Source organism: Elgaria multicarinata, chromosome 11, assembly GCF_023053635.1.
Source record: "Elgaria multicarinata webbii isolate HBS135686 ecotype San Diego chromosome 11, rElgMul1.1.pri, whole genome shotgun sequence".
NCBI lineage: Eukaryota > Metazoa > Chordata > Lepidosauria > Squamata > Anguidae > Elgaria > Elgaria multicarinata.
This window is the reverse complement of record NC_086181.1, coordinates 12,657,029-12,673,141: the sequence shown is the minus strand read 5'-3', so window position 1 is coordinate 12,673,141 and position 16,113 is coordinate 12,657,029. Positions and strand designations below refer to the sequence as shown.

The 16,113-nt window shown below is 42.7% G+C and overlaps 1 protein-coding gene across 1 annotated transcript in view; it reads left to right on the top strand.

The window, feature by feature from the left end:
* Window positions 1-16,113, top strand: part of SKAP1 (src kinase associated phosphoprotein 1) — a 385,397-nt gene that overhangs the window by 51,000 nt on the left and 318,284 nt on the right. Inside the window, exon 4 of the mRNA XM_063138165.1 lies at window positions 12,444-12,557. Within this exon, the coding sequence (XP_062994235.1) occupies window positions 12,444-12,557 (114 nt within the window). The remainder of the gene's footprint in view (window positions 1-12,443; window positions 12,558-16,113) is intronic.

Sequence of the window (16,113 nt, the reverse complement as noted above, 5' to 3'; positions counted from 1 at the left end):
GTTCATAGTTTGAAGTTGGGGTCCGGAAAAGATATTGAGCCTGTTCAGAAGACACCTTAAACCCTACTGGTTAAGGCTTTTGGTTAAGCAGCAGGGTTTAAGGTATCTTGTGCGATTTGTTTTGCTAAACCCTGCTCAACCACTAACCATGGTCAGACTGTCTGCAGCAGGGTTAGAGGCTCTAACCGTGGCTTAAAGTATTGTGTGCGACAGCATGGCTTGTGGTTAGTGCTAACCACAGAGAACCACAGTTTTGTTAATCACAGAGCCTGAAGTATCGTCTGAACAGGCCCAATGTGTGTTGTGAAAGAGTTGAAGATGGCTTATTCAAAGGAACTTGCTTTGGATCCAGATGAACTATTACACTTTGATTTCATTGAAATCAATGGGGCTTAAGTTGGTCATGACTAACTTGTCCCATTGGTTTCAGTGGTTGATGAGGGAGTGCTCAAGCATAGCTAACTTAATTTGGATCAAACCCATCAGGTTCCCCATCTCTGCCCTAACCCTGTGCCAAAAAATTGACCTGCAGCCTACCGTGGCTTATTTAGTATTGAATATTCAACATGGCCTGTTTTTTAAAAAACAAAAAAACAAAATCCCAAAACCTCCCCGTACCTCTGCCATGGCTTTTACTAACAAATTCATTATTTGCCAATTTAAATCTGCTTTTTACATGATAATGTTAGCTCTCAAGGGCAGTAGTAATTAGGGAGAAATCGGTGCTTATTTTCTAAAAACCCAGCTAAGCGCTGTGGCTCAATCCTTCCTTAGAAGCGTATCCCCTCATGGAAGCTGGTGGTCATTACCATAGTGGGAAGGGGGGGTGCACTTTGCATTTGCTCAGAGGCACTCTTTTTATTACCACTTCATTTGTTTCCAAGGATAAGCCCTTGTGTTAATGAACAGGTTCTTGGCCTGGGGTGTGCTGACTGAGCCCTGGCTGGAGCTGCCCCATAACATTTGAATTGGCTCCAAGATTTGCACATATCGGTGCTGAAAGCTAGCTAACAGCACACATTCAAACGGGTATTTAGGAACCGATGAGGCCTACAAGCCATTCTCGCTGAGAAACGGTGTGCGTTTTTCTAGTTCATAAATGTGTTCAAAAAGGGATGTAATTTATAATGGCAATGTTGACAGAGCCTTTAACTACAGCCCTGCAGAATGGGAGGCCGTGGTATCATTTTTATGTGCGAAAAAGGTTTACAAGTGCAGCTGCATTTCTTCTCGATAGCCAATAATTCAGGGGAACGGCTGCAGTAAGGAGTGTTAAGCTGCAGTATCAATAACACTTCTGCAAATCTGTTTTGGGAATGTGCATTATTGTTAAATTAGTCTCTGAAAATCTGGAGATACTGACACCACGGAGCATGAAGGCAGATGGAGTCTGGATCATCAGCTTTTATTTCCAATGAGATACTTGAGGGTTCATTAGTTAGAAGCAGGATTTTTGGTTTCTTCCTACAGGCTTTCAAATATTCAGCCAGAGTAAGGGACTTTTGCTTCCTTCCTGACAGGAACTAGTTCATCATAAAAGCATAAACTCAACCCAGTTAATATTGATTTTTTTCTAACCTAAAAAGGCTCTTAATGAAGCTCCAGGTACCCAGATAAAGATGTTCACTGAAGGGAAATGCGTGGTGGTGGTAAGGAGGATCTCGCTAATTGCCTCTTTCTTAACCATCTTCTCCTAGACAAGAATGCATTTTTCAATACAGAGCCCTTTCAGGTATTCCAGGAATCAATGAAAAGAGGTGTCTTCATGCCACACTTGAAGATTAGGGGCACATGCCTTGTTGAAATGAATGAGAGCTGTGCAAGAGCATGGCTTCGTGCTTGCACGGTTCCCATTTTATTTTAGTGGGGCTTGCAGAGAGGAAATTGCCAGTGGATTGTGCTCTTGGGTGCTCTTAAAAAAATTAATAATAAAGTTTTATGTATGTTTTTTGAAGATAGCAATGTGTGACAGAGTCTCTCCTGCGTTAGCATGCACAGAGAGGGTGCATGTCATTCTAGATTTCTAATGAAATAGGATAGAAAGCCTAACATTTTGGGTGAGATGCAGCTTTTGCACTCTACAAATTTTGAAATTTCAGGAGCAGGCTTTGCTCCCCCCTCCCCCACGCCATACTCCATGTCCCTCCATTTATTTGCATCCCAGTGTAATTAGCAGATCGCACAGAAACAGCCACAGTCTGTGACCACATTGAGAAATGGAAGCATGATCCGAAAGCTGCGTGAATGCAGCTGGCAGTGATTCCCATGATTGCAGCGGCCGAAAACATGCTGTCATGTGTAATAGTGGAAATCACTGCTGGCTTTGGGTGCTTACGTATACTTCTTGTTTCACACTTCCATTTGGCACACAGGAAGCTGCCTTATACCGAGTCAGACCATTGGTCCATCTGGCCCAGTACTGTTGACACTGACAAATCCTGAGGGTTTCAGACAGGAGTCTCTCCTTGCCGTACCTGGAAAAGCCAGGGATCGAACCGGGGATCTTCTGCACGCGAAGCATGTGCTCTATCACACTGAACCATCCTAAAATAAGCCGTGGCTGCAGCAGTGGGAAGCAAGTAAGTATGTGTTACTTGGGGAAGGTCAATGATAGAGGACATGCTTTGCATGCAGAAGTTCCCAGCATCTTCAAGTAGGGCTTAGAATGTTCACTGTCCGAAATCCTGAAGAGCTGCTGCCAATGTAGACTAACCATCTCTAACCTGGACTACAAGTGCCGTCAACGCTAATCATTGCCTATGCTTCCTTGGGCTGATGGGAGTTGGTATGACACATTTGGATGGCACCAGGTTAGGGATGGCTGGTGCAGGCAGTACTAAGCTAGATAGATCAATCGTCTGACTTGGTATAAGGCTACTTCCTATTTTCCTACGTGAATCAGCCTTAGTAAGGCATATCATAGGCCTCCTTTATGAGGCTGTGAAGTGCAGTGTCTCTTTTCTGATTTTAAAATTCAGTCTACAGATTTGCTTGCGAACTGGTGATGGAGACTTCTTATGTAGGGAAGGCACCTAAACTTCTTTGCAGATAGGGGTGAGTGAGCTTCAAGACCAGATGGTGACTGTGCACCCAGCTGTTGTCTGGGCTCCCCTAAGTTACAAGCCATGTAGTGCCATCTGCTGGCATTCACGCACTAAGGTGGACATGCAAAAATGTATCCATGTACACAGGGCTATCTTTGCTGGACTGTGATTTTTAACTTGCAGTAATAAAAACCTAAAGTCTGTGCCCAGGGAACATAAATTGTTCAGCCTGCACAAATCTGATAATTCGGTGTCTCACTTGAGGGTGTGAACAACCTTCTTAAAAAAGCATCGAGCTTGAGGTGATACAAAAGCTCTGTCTGTAGTGTCTGATTTGTGATGGTCGTTCAGCATTTCAAGTCATCTGCACTTAATGTTGCAATCTTTAAGAGAAGAGCATGCACATATGAACTTCACTTTGGATTTCTCCAGGCATGCCCCATACACACTCAAATATGTTTGCATTCATAAAGGCTAGAAACTTGGCTTTTTTTTAAAAAAAGCTGAAATTTTGTATCCAATACCAAATTCCCCACATGTGTAGATCTGTGAGGTATAAAATAAGACTCTTGATCTGTCTTTATAACGTTTTCTAGCACATTCCCCCTTCATTCTAACATTCTTTTAAAATTGCTGTCATTTTAGAAAATGGTACTTGCAGGAGTAGAGGGTTTGAAGGAACTTCAGGAAATTTAGATGAGGGCAGAGGAAGAGCCCATTTTCTACATTTCCAGAAAATTGCACCATAGCTGAACTCTAAACTGCCTAGGCCTCTGGTGTCTGTGAACGTTCCTAGTGTCAAGGATAGAACAGGACCCTACTCCACACAGCATTTAACATAATAATCTCTCCTCCTGCTATGTCTAGAAGCAACATTCTCAGGAAGACTCTGGTCAATTCCAAACTGGTTTTCCATATATTTCAAATGTGCCTTGAAGTTGTACTTTTTGTCCAGGGAGCCATTGGCTCTGATACCCAGATGTATGAGGCCTGGTTGTGGTCTCTTAGTGGGAAGGCATGGAAGGCACACTGCACATGCTCAGAAGCAATGCATTGCTTCATGTCTATCAAAATTATGACCTGTGATTGTGTTATGCTGGCGGTGCAGAAGCATTTTGTGGTGGGCCCTCCCATCATTATGCCCACTGATGCCATTGCCCTGGTGTATCTTGTCTTTCTCCATTTTGTCTTTTTCCATTGACACCCAGCACCAGCTGAATCCCCTGCCACCTGGGGTTATCTCTGTTCTCAGAGATAACAGCTGGAATTCTTCCATGGGGCAGGGCTTTGGAGGGCAAGAAGGTTCTGCAAGCCAGAGTTTCCACACCATGAGTAGTGCGTTATTAGGGCCCTCTAATTTCGACCGGGCCCCTGCTTACATAGCGGAATGTTTAATTGTTCTGTTCTGGCTTGGAGTTTCTGCTTCTGCCTTCTAGGCTCCATGTCACTCGAGACAGAATCCCAGGCTGATGCAGCTCACTTCAAATCAATATGTATCAAGCACTCTCTCTTCATTAATTACGCATTGCACCTTTGGGCCTGTCGCTGCAGCAAGGCAGGGGCACAGTGGCCTTATAAAAAAGCACGCCAGCTAATAGGGACTGCGGTTTGCTTCTGTCTTTCCCCACCATGCTGTAAAAGGTACAGCAAGCCTTGATATACTTCTGTGGAATTAAAGTAGCATGGCACTAGACCTCCTGTGAGATGTTTCTGCATGTGTTGCCTTACTTGTTCCTTCCCTGGGACTCTGTCTTGTTTTTGAACCTGCATTAAAGAGTGATAGTTTGGGGGATTTGGGGTACAAACTAATTAAGGGTGCTTCTGTGCTATTAGAGGTTTAATTCCCTGCATTTTCATTAAACGCTAATGAGGCTCCCGCCTCCCTTCCCCCCCAACAACTTGGGGACAATAGTTCCTTAGAAACTGATAAAGTTGTTCCCTTGTATTGTTTTTTCTTTGTAACTTGGACTCATCTAATTGTTGCTGCTCCATAAACTTTATGGGAAAACAAATTGAATAATGGAAAAACGAAAAGGTTATTTTTAAATTTTCACTTCCATTTCAATTTGGAAGGGATTACATCCTGCAGAAGAAACAGTGGTACAGAGTATTCTCCATAGGACTGTGAACCGAAGCTTCAAGCATGTCAAATCCATGCAGGCATCTGGGCTTTTTTCCACTACCATATTCATATACTCAAACAAACACATACCAACATGCACACTCCAGAAACAGGTCCAGTGAATCTTGGGTCCTGTTCTCATGAACAGTTATTTCAGTTTAGCAAATGCCTAGAATTTGTCACACATGATACTCACTTGTTTATGTAGCATTGAAGGTGCAGAACTGTAGTTATAAATGGATGTATTTCATGTTCTACAGAGTATGCGGTTGCAAGGACACCCTCACACTGTTGTGAAGAGTACGCGGGACACTTTTTCGTAATAACTTTATTTATAAAGGTAGATGTTTAATATGGGTAGTGGGCAAGCACCGAGACACAGCACTTTAAAGTAGCACCATTTATCTCTCCCACCCCCCACATATCACACACACCAAAACCAACATAATCGCTGGAGTCCCATGAGACTTCTTGCTAATTCACTTCAAACATTTGTCTTTCCTGGCTATATTCCAACTGTTGGAAATTTCTCTCCACCTCCCACCCAAGCTGGCTGGGTGTGTTCAGTAGCCTAGTAGCCACCAGCCATCCAAAACTATCAACAATAATTGAAGGAAGTGTCTTTTAACCATTAAAGAAGCATATCTGACTATTAGCTAAATGAAAGGTAAGAGCAACCTCCCCCAATCTGGTGCCCTCCAGATATGCTGGACTGTAATTCCTGTCCTTCCCAGTCAGCATGGCCAATGGACATGCTGGCTAGGAATGATGGGAATTGCAGTCCAACATATCTGGAGAGCACTATGTTGAGGAAGGTTGGCCAAGAAAAAATATAATCTTTCCTTGATGGCTATATAACCATTGCCTTTGCAGCTCTATGATGTTATGGACAATATTGTGGACTAGTTTTGATTGCAGTTTATGATGTTTAGTTATATTCATAAGTTTCCTTGGATGGCCAGAGAAGCAACATATAAATTTAGGAACACAGGAAGCTGCCTGATACTGAGTCAGCATCTAGTTCAGTCCATCTTGGTCAGTATTGAATGGGCATATAGATCTTTAAAGGTCCGTTTTTCCATAAATGATATGGAGTCGAGGTTGAATGGTGAGGTAACCAAATTCATAGGACATGTCAAATTATCCGGATTGTGAAATTCCCAGCAAGATCTCTGTAGACTGGCTGAATGGGCTACAAGATGGCAGACGAGGTTCAATGTAAGTAAATACAAAGTGATACACTTTGGGGGGGGGGGAAATAAATCTAACCATATATATGCTGACCTGGTCTGGATGTTCAGTGGACTATCCTGAAAAGAGATTTTGGGTCAAAAGGTTATGGTCAAGAGATTGAATCAATATAGTATGCTGCGGTAATGAAAAAGGCAAATTAAGCTGCCTGGGGTGTTCTGGGAGTTGTAGAGCTTTTTTCTGTCTAAATATACATAGGATTGCACCCTTAATGTTTGATAATGATTGAGAAAGAAGACAAATGACCTGTATCATGCCATTATATCCATCTTTGGTAAGACCACCTTGTGAATATTGTGTACAGTTCTGGATCCTGGCATTACTCTCCAGTCGTCCTCCATTCTGACTCATCTACAAGCCAGGTTTGGGGTGCAGAAGCTTAAGCCCAGGATTCCAATCCGGCCCTCCAGGATTCCTCAGATACCCCCACCCCTTTCCTAGGCCTCACCCACTTTCCACCAGCCAAAAATTGTTTGATGATTTCCCAGGCTTGGTGCAGCGTTCCTCCATTCTCAAAAGTTGAAATGCCTCTCGTAAGGTTTAGTTATTGGCAATAAGTGCTTTAAGATAAAATATGCTGGTAATTTGGCCCTGTTTCCTTTTGCCTTTGGCCTTGCCCACCAGTGGAATGCGCCCCCTGAAAGCTTCTCTGAAATGGAATTTGTCCCATGGGCTAAAAGAAATTCTGCACCCAGGGGCTGGGCCTTATAATTCTACTGAGGTACAGGCACACATTTTCCTCTAACACTCAGCCAAAGAATTTCAGCAAATGGCCATACATATTACATTGGGAACTTTCAGATAAAATTCCTATGCCGCACATCCCAAGTTGTTTGTGATCTTAGTGAGCCAGTAGCATACCAGTAGTTTTGTCCAATTTGGGTGGTGGGGGGAAAGAGGAGGGAGGGAATGCAAGTGAACGAACAAGAGCGCTTGTTCCTGCCTTTAACAACTGGCCGTGGCTTCTCCATGGAGCCCCGGTACATAAACCTAATCCAGCCTGTCAGATAAGGGGTATATGCATTTGTTCATCAGTTCCACCTCCAGGATTTTGAGGGACCTTGAGCAAGGCACCCTCAGTGGACCCCCTCACTCGGGGAGTCTCCTTTCTCACTGCCATTGTCACCAGCTGCTATTGCTACTCATCCTCTTTGTCATTATTGTTGCCACTTGCTTGCTTGACAGAAAGAGATCCAATGGGCAGTGGCATCTGCTGCTGCTCTTGTTCACCACTACCATTGTCTGGGCAAAGCAAGAGGTTGGGGAACAAGCAGGAGGCGATAGTGAAGAGTGAGGAGCAACTCTAGAGGGCCCCTGCTTGGGCGTGGGGCCCGTCAGCCAGTGCCCAACTATGCCTACCCTTGATCCTGGCCCTGGTGTTCATGCAAGTGCTAGAGAGATACAGAGAAATATTACTCATGCCTCCTCCACTAGTAACTGGACATGGCCTTTGGTAGGGGGCTGCCTGCAGATTGGGCATTTAAGCATGGTGCTTAATTTAGCCATACAAACCTCCACCAGGACTCCTCTTCTTTCTTTTTTAGGTCTCCAGCTAAAAACAAACTTGTTTGTTTGGTTTGCTAAGGCGAGGGTAAGCAGTCAGTAGCTTTGTGTTTTAAGTTTCATGTTGAAATTAGACAAATTCCCTCCTCCCCTCCCCTCCCCTCCCAGGGTTCATTCCTTGTTGTGTGTTGAGTGAGCTCAGCAGCTGTCTTTGCCCCCTTTATCAGCTGTCCGGCATCTGTATATGTGTGTGTGTGTGCGTGTACTTTTTATTTTTCAACGGGATTCAAGCACGATATTTGCACATCGGTTCCTTCCTCGTCTTCCACCCATGATGATTAACATCATCTTTCTCCATCAACCGGGTCTGTTAACAGCATCACCTCCTCTTCCAACACAACATGGCAGTGACACCTGGCCAGGAATATGTGACTTTTGTTCCCTTTGTGAATAGGAAATCCTCCCACTTTGTCATCGTCTCCATCCTCTAACCATTCTCTTATCTCTGGACTGTTATTAGCTGACCTTCTTCCACTGATAGGCCTTGACCAATGGGACATTGGCCATTGTTAGAAGGCAATTTTCAGCTGTAATGGGCTTGGATAGGGGTGGGGCAGGAATCTTCTCTTGGAGCATTTGTTAATGGTGCCACCCTCTGGAGTGTGGTAGTAATTTACATCGATTACATGTGGAGATCTATCTATATAATCAGGATTCCTTATCTTTCCCCAGTGCCAGGCACCTGAAATGTATAGAACTACCTAGAAAATCACTCTTATTTATTGGGAGAGGGTGGCACACACTTTTTCTTTGTTTGTGAAACGGCAGTAAACAGACAATGTAAGGATTGGTATATTGTAAATTGATACATTGCTTATAGTGATGCTTGATTTGGATCTGATTCACACATCCATGTATGTTGCATGATTTCCGTATAATTCCTCAATCAGACTTCCAGTAAACATGCTTCATGTTTACTCAGAAGTAAGTCCCTGTGAGCTCAATGGGGTTTACTCTCTAGAAGTGTGCTTAGGATAACATCCTTCATGATTTACAGCTAGACAGATATATAGTCTTTATTGAAAAATATTGAATCTGAGATATCAGGAGATGTGAAAAGTTTTATCTGTTGGTGTTTGATTCTGGCTCACTGATTGATGCTACAGTTGCCAAATGAAGAGCATACATATATGAAACTGCTCCAAGGGTGCAGCAGCATGTACAAATAATATGTACATCCATTCATCTGTCTGTAATTTAAGTAGACTGGTAAAAAGACACCGTGATACATCCATTTTGTTCTCTCCCCTCCCCCCGCTAATTTATTTATAGCAGAAATTAAACGTGGCTGTCAGAATTCTGAATTATGATCAGGGGTATTAGTAGGCATGGGCCCCTGGCCCCGAATCTATTTTCGTGGGCCCTAGATCTGTTCCCCAGAGCCCTACAATCAAGGGGGATTGCAGCTGGGAAGGGTTAATCTTCCCCACCCGACATGCTTGAACCTCCTTTCCCCAAATCCTTCCTGCATGGCAATTAAGCTTATTAAAAAAAAACTTCCATTGGTGACAATGAGGTTTTTTTCTGAGCTTATTTAATAATAATAATAATAATAATAATAATAATAATAATAATAATAATATAATGTATTACTCCCCTCTCCCTGGATTGAGGCGGGGAACAAAACTAAATACAATATAATACATTAAATTATTGAAAAGAGCTTATTAAAATAACAATCACACCATCTTAAAATTCTTAGGTTTAAAATTTGGCACGTGGGGTGGGGATACCAGTTGAGAAACATTAACCTTCCCCTCCCTTCATGTTTGCCCCCTCTCAAATCTCCATCATCCGCATAGCAAGTAAGGTTAGAAAACAAAAGTTACATTGATGCTCATGGAGGCTTTTCCTTTTAAGCTTAATTGCATGGAGTGGGGGCCATTGGGGAAGGGACAAAAGGAGATTTGCAAATTAATTGTAATTGAAGATGAGCTATTGGACCCCGGATCTTTTAAGAGTCTAGCAAAACCCGTGATCAAGATCCTCCACTGTTAGCGCAGTGGTTAAAAGTGTGAGCTCTGAGATGGAAGTCTCTGGTTCAAGTCTAAAGTTAGCCATGAATGGTCTTGGACAACTTACCAGCTCACAGCCTCAGCATCCCATCTGTTATATAGACATGTTACAGCTACAGTAGTATAGTTAAGGCAGAGGTGTTGTTCAGTGTTGTACCATTATACAGCTTCACAGTAGGGTGGGCTTTGTGCATGTCTAGGAGTTCTGTAATTGTAGCACAGCACCCATGATATTTCTCTCTTTCTCTGTGCTCTTGTCATTTGGATTTGTTTTTGTGGTGTTAAAAAGGTGTGCGCTCTCTCATGAAATAGAGCTAACAAGAAAAGGAGGCAGCCTCTAAGAGCTGCCACATTTCATGAAAGGTCAGCAGTGATAGCAGGATTTGGACTTCCATCCTGCACATGCAAGCATGTTCTTCTGTATTTGTGACTGAGGTGGCAGCCAGCAAAACACAGACTGAAGTCTGACTATGGACTGTGGTCCATCAATTTACGTCCAAATTCTTAACACACTGGTAACCAGTTGACAGCCCACAACTCATAGCTTTTTTTTTTTTTGGTCCCCTGCTGACTCTAACAAATTTAAGTCAAAGTTAGCAAAAGCTTTGCCCACAGTTTCTTGTCAGGGAAATAAAATTGTTTTCACATTTTGTGTGGCTTACAGGTAAGTATCCTACACTCTTGGGTTTTTGTTTATGTATATAACACCCTGGTCATGCTCAAATGTATTTCCTCCACAACCAAGAAGCCCTTGTTTATTTCGTTATGGAATATGTGACCAGAACTGGTCTGGTTGTAAAGCAAAATGTGACACCATCCTCAGGACCGTGAATTGCAGATTAACATAACTTCTGAGGATATGGAAGTTGCCCAACCCTATTTTGTGCAAAACTCAAAGTGTTTAGGGCTTTACAGATTCAACAACCCAAAGCTATGCAAAATAGTATTACAACCCAAGTACCCAGCACCATACTTGCAAATGGTTAATCTAATGATGTGCACAGATCTACTGTAAACAACTCACTTTAAATATAATATCCATATACAAATGACAAAAGAAAAAACTATTAATAGCGCAATCCTATGGATGTCTACTCAGAAATAAGTCCCATTAAGTTCAATGGAGCAGATGCCCAGGAAAATGTGGGCTGCAATCACATGCACACTTACCTGGGAGTAAGTCCCATTGAAAATAATTGGATGTACTTCTAAGTATAGACATGTATAGGATTGCACTGTAAGTCAGTAAAATGTTTAAAAGAAAAGTATTGAGTCTTTACTTTACTTGAATTTACTTGAATTTAAATTAATTACTAACAAATATAATTGATAAATATCAGTTTTATCCAGTGAATACACTGAAACAATAATATACATGGCAAGCAATCCAAAATGTCTGGGTTAAATTAGCGTCACATTCAGGGTGTGATCATGTGGTCCCTTGACATTGTCTGAGAGGCTATAGATTTCTAGGGATTTTTGCCTCCTAGGCCATAGGCAGAGCTATAACCTCGGGTCTTCACCTCCCCCCATCCCCAGGCATTGCAGAAAGCTCTGTAGTGGCTCCACTTCCAAGTGTCATGACTTCGAATGAGGACAGGATGAGGAAAAAGGAGTGTGTGTCAGTGGCTCCGGAGGAGATGAAGGAGAAGAGGCCAGGATATACTCTATCCTGTGGTCTCTTCAGCTCTGGCCCCACATCCAACAGTGCAACTCCAGCAGACAGGCTCAGAGGCCCGTCTAGTGGAAATATTTTTTTAAAAATAAATAAAAGGAAGACAGGAGCAAAATTTGCCTATGTTACTTCTCCTGTACTGGATATTCGGAGGCCTCCAAGATTGGAGGCTTCCATCTAGTGGGCAGCAACTTGATAAGGTTGTGCTTTAAATGTGTCTTTCCACTTAACGTGCATTTTAAAAAAATGCAAATGGCAGATGCTGGGGCCTGATAATTATTGGGATTGCAACAGGCAGAGAGGGGAAGTTTAATGCTTTCTACTCTGCTGTGGTCTTGATGAAAATTGCTCCTCTGAAGCGGCAATTTGCATGATATCCCAGCAGTTGCTATTTGTATTAAAAACAAATGCAAAGACACCCACATCTTTGTATGGATTTTGTCTAGTACATCTTTTACCACAGGTTTGCAAAAGCCATCTTCCTGTGGCAATAACAGTCTCTGCCAGGTGGGCACCCTGGAAATTATATAAAAAAACTGCCTAGCATATTATGTACTATGTATGTGGGCTATTGTTTTGTTTTGTTTTTGTAGGCTAGTATCGTTTGTGGACCTGCTTGAATGGCTACCTTTTATTGTACTCGTGAATCTTTGTTAAACCCATTCTAGTTTGTCATTGGCCTTATGGATTGGTATCATTAAAAAATTATTATTTTGTGATATTTTGCTAGACTTGCCGCACTTATATTCTCCGCTTCCTTTATTCTTTTGAAGGGGTTTCAACCGAGCTTTACTCAACACAAGTTGGTTCTGATGACAGCCAGACCAGAAATTTCACACACCCTGTACCATCAGAGGCTTCCTTCATACCTAGCTATGCTGAAAAGGGTGAGTCTACCTTGCCAAATCCTTTGTAATAGGTAATGGTGGAATTGGATGTTCTTTACATTTCTTGGAGGTGAGGAAGGGTTGTTTGATGTACTTACAGAATGATCAGCAAGGCTGTAAATTAGTAGAATAGAGGATAGTTCCACTCAAATTCCAGAAATATGGATGGTGTTGGGCATCAGAGACTGGAAATAGTGCTCTGTTTCTGGGATTTGGGTAAGTGGACTGGTGGGTGGTCTTCCTTGCTGATTGAATTGGTGCTCTTCATACTCCTATTAAGGAAGGAGGTAAAATGTGATTGTGTTAAATATAGTTGTGAAATGCCGAGGACTTCTTTGGGCATGTACATGGGAAAGAAGTGATTGGCAATATGTCATAAAAGACTATTTTGGCTGCTGTGGAGTGGGGAGTGGCAAGAAGAACTTACTGGGGGGGAGGGGCGGTCCTTCTGCATCCTGCTATTACTACACCGGAAATTACGTAATGATAGGGAAGGGCTTGAGCCACAAAGCTTAGCCCAGTTTGATTTCATACTCTCGTATCTTAAAATCTGGACACAAAATGTGAAAGTACTTTGGAATTTCATGTTCTGGATTGTCCTTTGTTGAGGATGGATTTACAGGGTTTGTATGTGATTTGATGGCTCTGTCCATCAGGGGTGGGGAGCCACTTTCAGCCCAAGGGCTGAATTCAATTTCAGAGAAGCTCTAAGGAGGCAGATTCCAGTGGTGAGTGGGGCTAAAGGCAAAAGGAGTGGCACCAAAATAACACCCCACATAATATTGTAGCTTAAAACTCTTACTTCTAGTAAGTAAGCTTTAGGAGAGAGGCATTTCAAACTTTTTAGAATGGGAAAAAAAGATGGGAAACCACCGAATGATCATTGGCTGGGCAAAAGGCAGTGGGGGCAGGGGGAAAGGGGTGACCATTCGGGTACCCCAGGAGGATCAAATTGGGATCCTGGGCCCGAATTTGCTGATGAAACAATGAATTAGGTAGAAAAAAATAGCTAAAATATGTAAGGTCTGTTGTATCAAGAAAGGTGTAGAATTTTTAAAAACTTGGAATTTGAGGGAAACTTTTAATCAAAGATATGCTGAAACTTCTTTTGGACTCTACATGGAAGCAGACTGAGAGCTACAGATGTGAAGAGAGTCTTCTTCTCCTGTAATGGGTTTGAAGAAGCTGGATTGATCTGGTACTTTTGTTTTGGATGGTCTGAAAATGTGATGGTTGTACCATAATAAATTTACATGAGTGAAGCATAGTAGGTCTAGCATCTCGCCAGCGTGCTGAAAGCCTGGGACTGGAAACTGGCCCACTTGTAGGGATAAAATGACGAGGGCCACAAAGACTGTGGCTGATCAATGGTCAGAAAGTCTGTGTGTGCTGAAGGTGAAGCAGCGGTTATATGCACTAAGTTGAGACTGGTGCTTTTTCCAGTTCGGGGTCCCCAAATGGCTATAACAACACTGTTGCAAGAATGGAAAGCTTGGCGTGCAAGCTAGAATCTGGAGTCAACTCTTGCTTCCAAGCAATCATTAAGGGCAGCCCCCTGCACAGCCCTTTTCAATAGTCAAAATTGTAAAAGTAAAAACAATTATGTGTCTCTGGTATCGTGGATCCTGCTTTGAAACCAGGCTGTCTCCTGGGGAATTTCCTTGATGGTCTTTCAAGGAGCCAGTCAAACTGGAAGGAGGCCAAGGCCATACCAGGAATAGATATGCAAGCGAATCCCCCTGGTAGCCTGCGTTCTGTAAACCCTTTCTCTTTTTTGTAACACAGAGATAGATAGATGCTACTTTAAAATTGCCTTGGCATAGGCTCAGATTCCCGCAGGGAGGAAAAGCGCTGCTTAAAAGACTCTGGGAAAGCACTATACATACAAGTGGCCATTCCCCATAAATGAAGATGTCCAGGAACAATCATTTCCAGTTTTGGAGACGGGCAACTGTAGGCAGTTTCGGAAGGGAGGCACCTCCCCTCTCTGAAAATAGGAACATTTGTTTGACATCAAGAAAATAAGGTGGCTTCCTTAGAACATTAGAGAGAGCAAGCTATTTCCACAAGCTCTGGCAGTATGCATGTTCTGGTAGCAGATCTGGAGATATTTATTTACTGGCCTGTTCACACGCCATCTGGCAGCAAGTGGCCTTTTTCTGCAGAAGGCTTGTGCCATGGCTGCTCCGGCTGTCTGGCTTAGCTGCTTGAACGTCACAGAGGGAGGGGCTGAGCAGCTTTAGGCTAAGCAGCTGAATGGTAAAGGGGGACTTGGGAGATGCAGAATTTAAGTGCCAAGGTTCATAAGCCGCTATTGTTAAATTAGACGTTGGTATTGGTTAGACGGTGTGGGATTTAGGTTTTAACCCTTTTCAAGTGCAGACAGAGAACTGCACAGATTACACTTGCCTATTATGGCAAGTGATGATTTGGCCTTCTTAGCAAGCACAACCCAAGTGCTTTGGGACAGGTTTTCAAAAATGTAAAAAACACATGGAATAATGTATCCAGATAAAAATGAGGCAACATGCAGGTTTATGTTAACGCCTCATAGCCACTTTTATTTCATTTTTATGTGCAGGAGAGCTTCCCGGGCAATTGTGCCTCCTGCTGATTAGAAGGAGAAGGGTGTAATTTGGCTTTTCCACCTCCAGCACCAAAGTATCTTGGTCTAGTTCTGACATCTCAGCATCTCACCCCTGTATATTTGCTCACCAGAATCTGCAAGTGAGATTTCTTTACCTCCCAACATATGGCTTCTCTCTCTCTCTCTCTCTCTTTCTGGCAGAGGGAGATCATGATAAAGAGAGGCAATTCCACAAAGTTCGAGAGGGACGGCTTTATTCAATGAGCCACGACCGTGTTCTAGATGATGGCCCCTAATGAGCGATTAAGGAGCTAATGTTTGTATGGCACTGGGTGGTCTAGGAGCTCTCTTAAGTGCTAACTTCTGTTATTGTGACAAAAGCTTCAGACTTTAGGGCTGTTGGCGATACAGGATCCTAGATGATATGCCTTTTCTTTGTATTCTTAATTTCTCTTTCATATATAAATAGTTGTATATTAATGGAGGATGCAGATATTCCGAACTTCCAACCATTTTCCAGGCAAGCTATAGATCTTTTACTGTTGCAACAGGAGTACTACTACTACTACTTACTACTACTGCTGTAATGATAATCATTAAAAACCCTAGATTTCTTTCTTTTAATTTGGCGATTGCAAATGCCACCTCATACACACAATTTGAAATATTTTAATTGTTCAGTGAATTTTCACAGATTAATAATCTATGTGTATGTTTGCATCCGTTACTTCTGGATATGAATATGCTCCCCCACAAAAAAGACTCATTGTTAAAAATGAAAGGGTAACTTCCTTTGGAGGTGGGGAACTTTTCAGAAACTTAGCTCTGAACTAGGGAAACAGGGTTACTAGTTCATGGTCTTATTCCAAATTCCTGGGTTCAAATACTTGCTTGGCATGAAATGTTAGGGTTCTCCTTAGGCCAGTCATGGTCTCTCAGTCTAATCTACCTCACAGGGTTGTGTGAGGC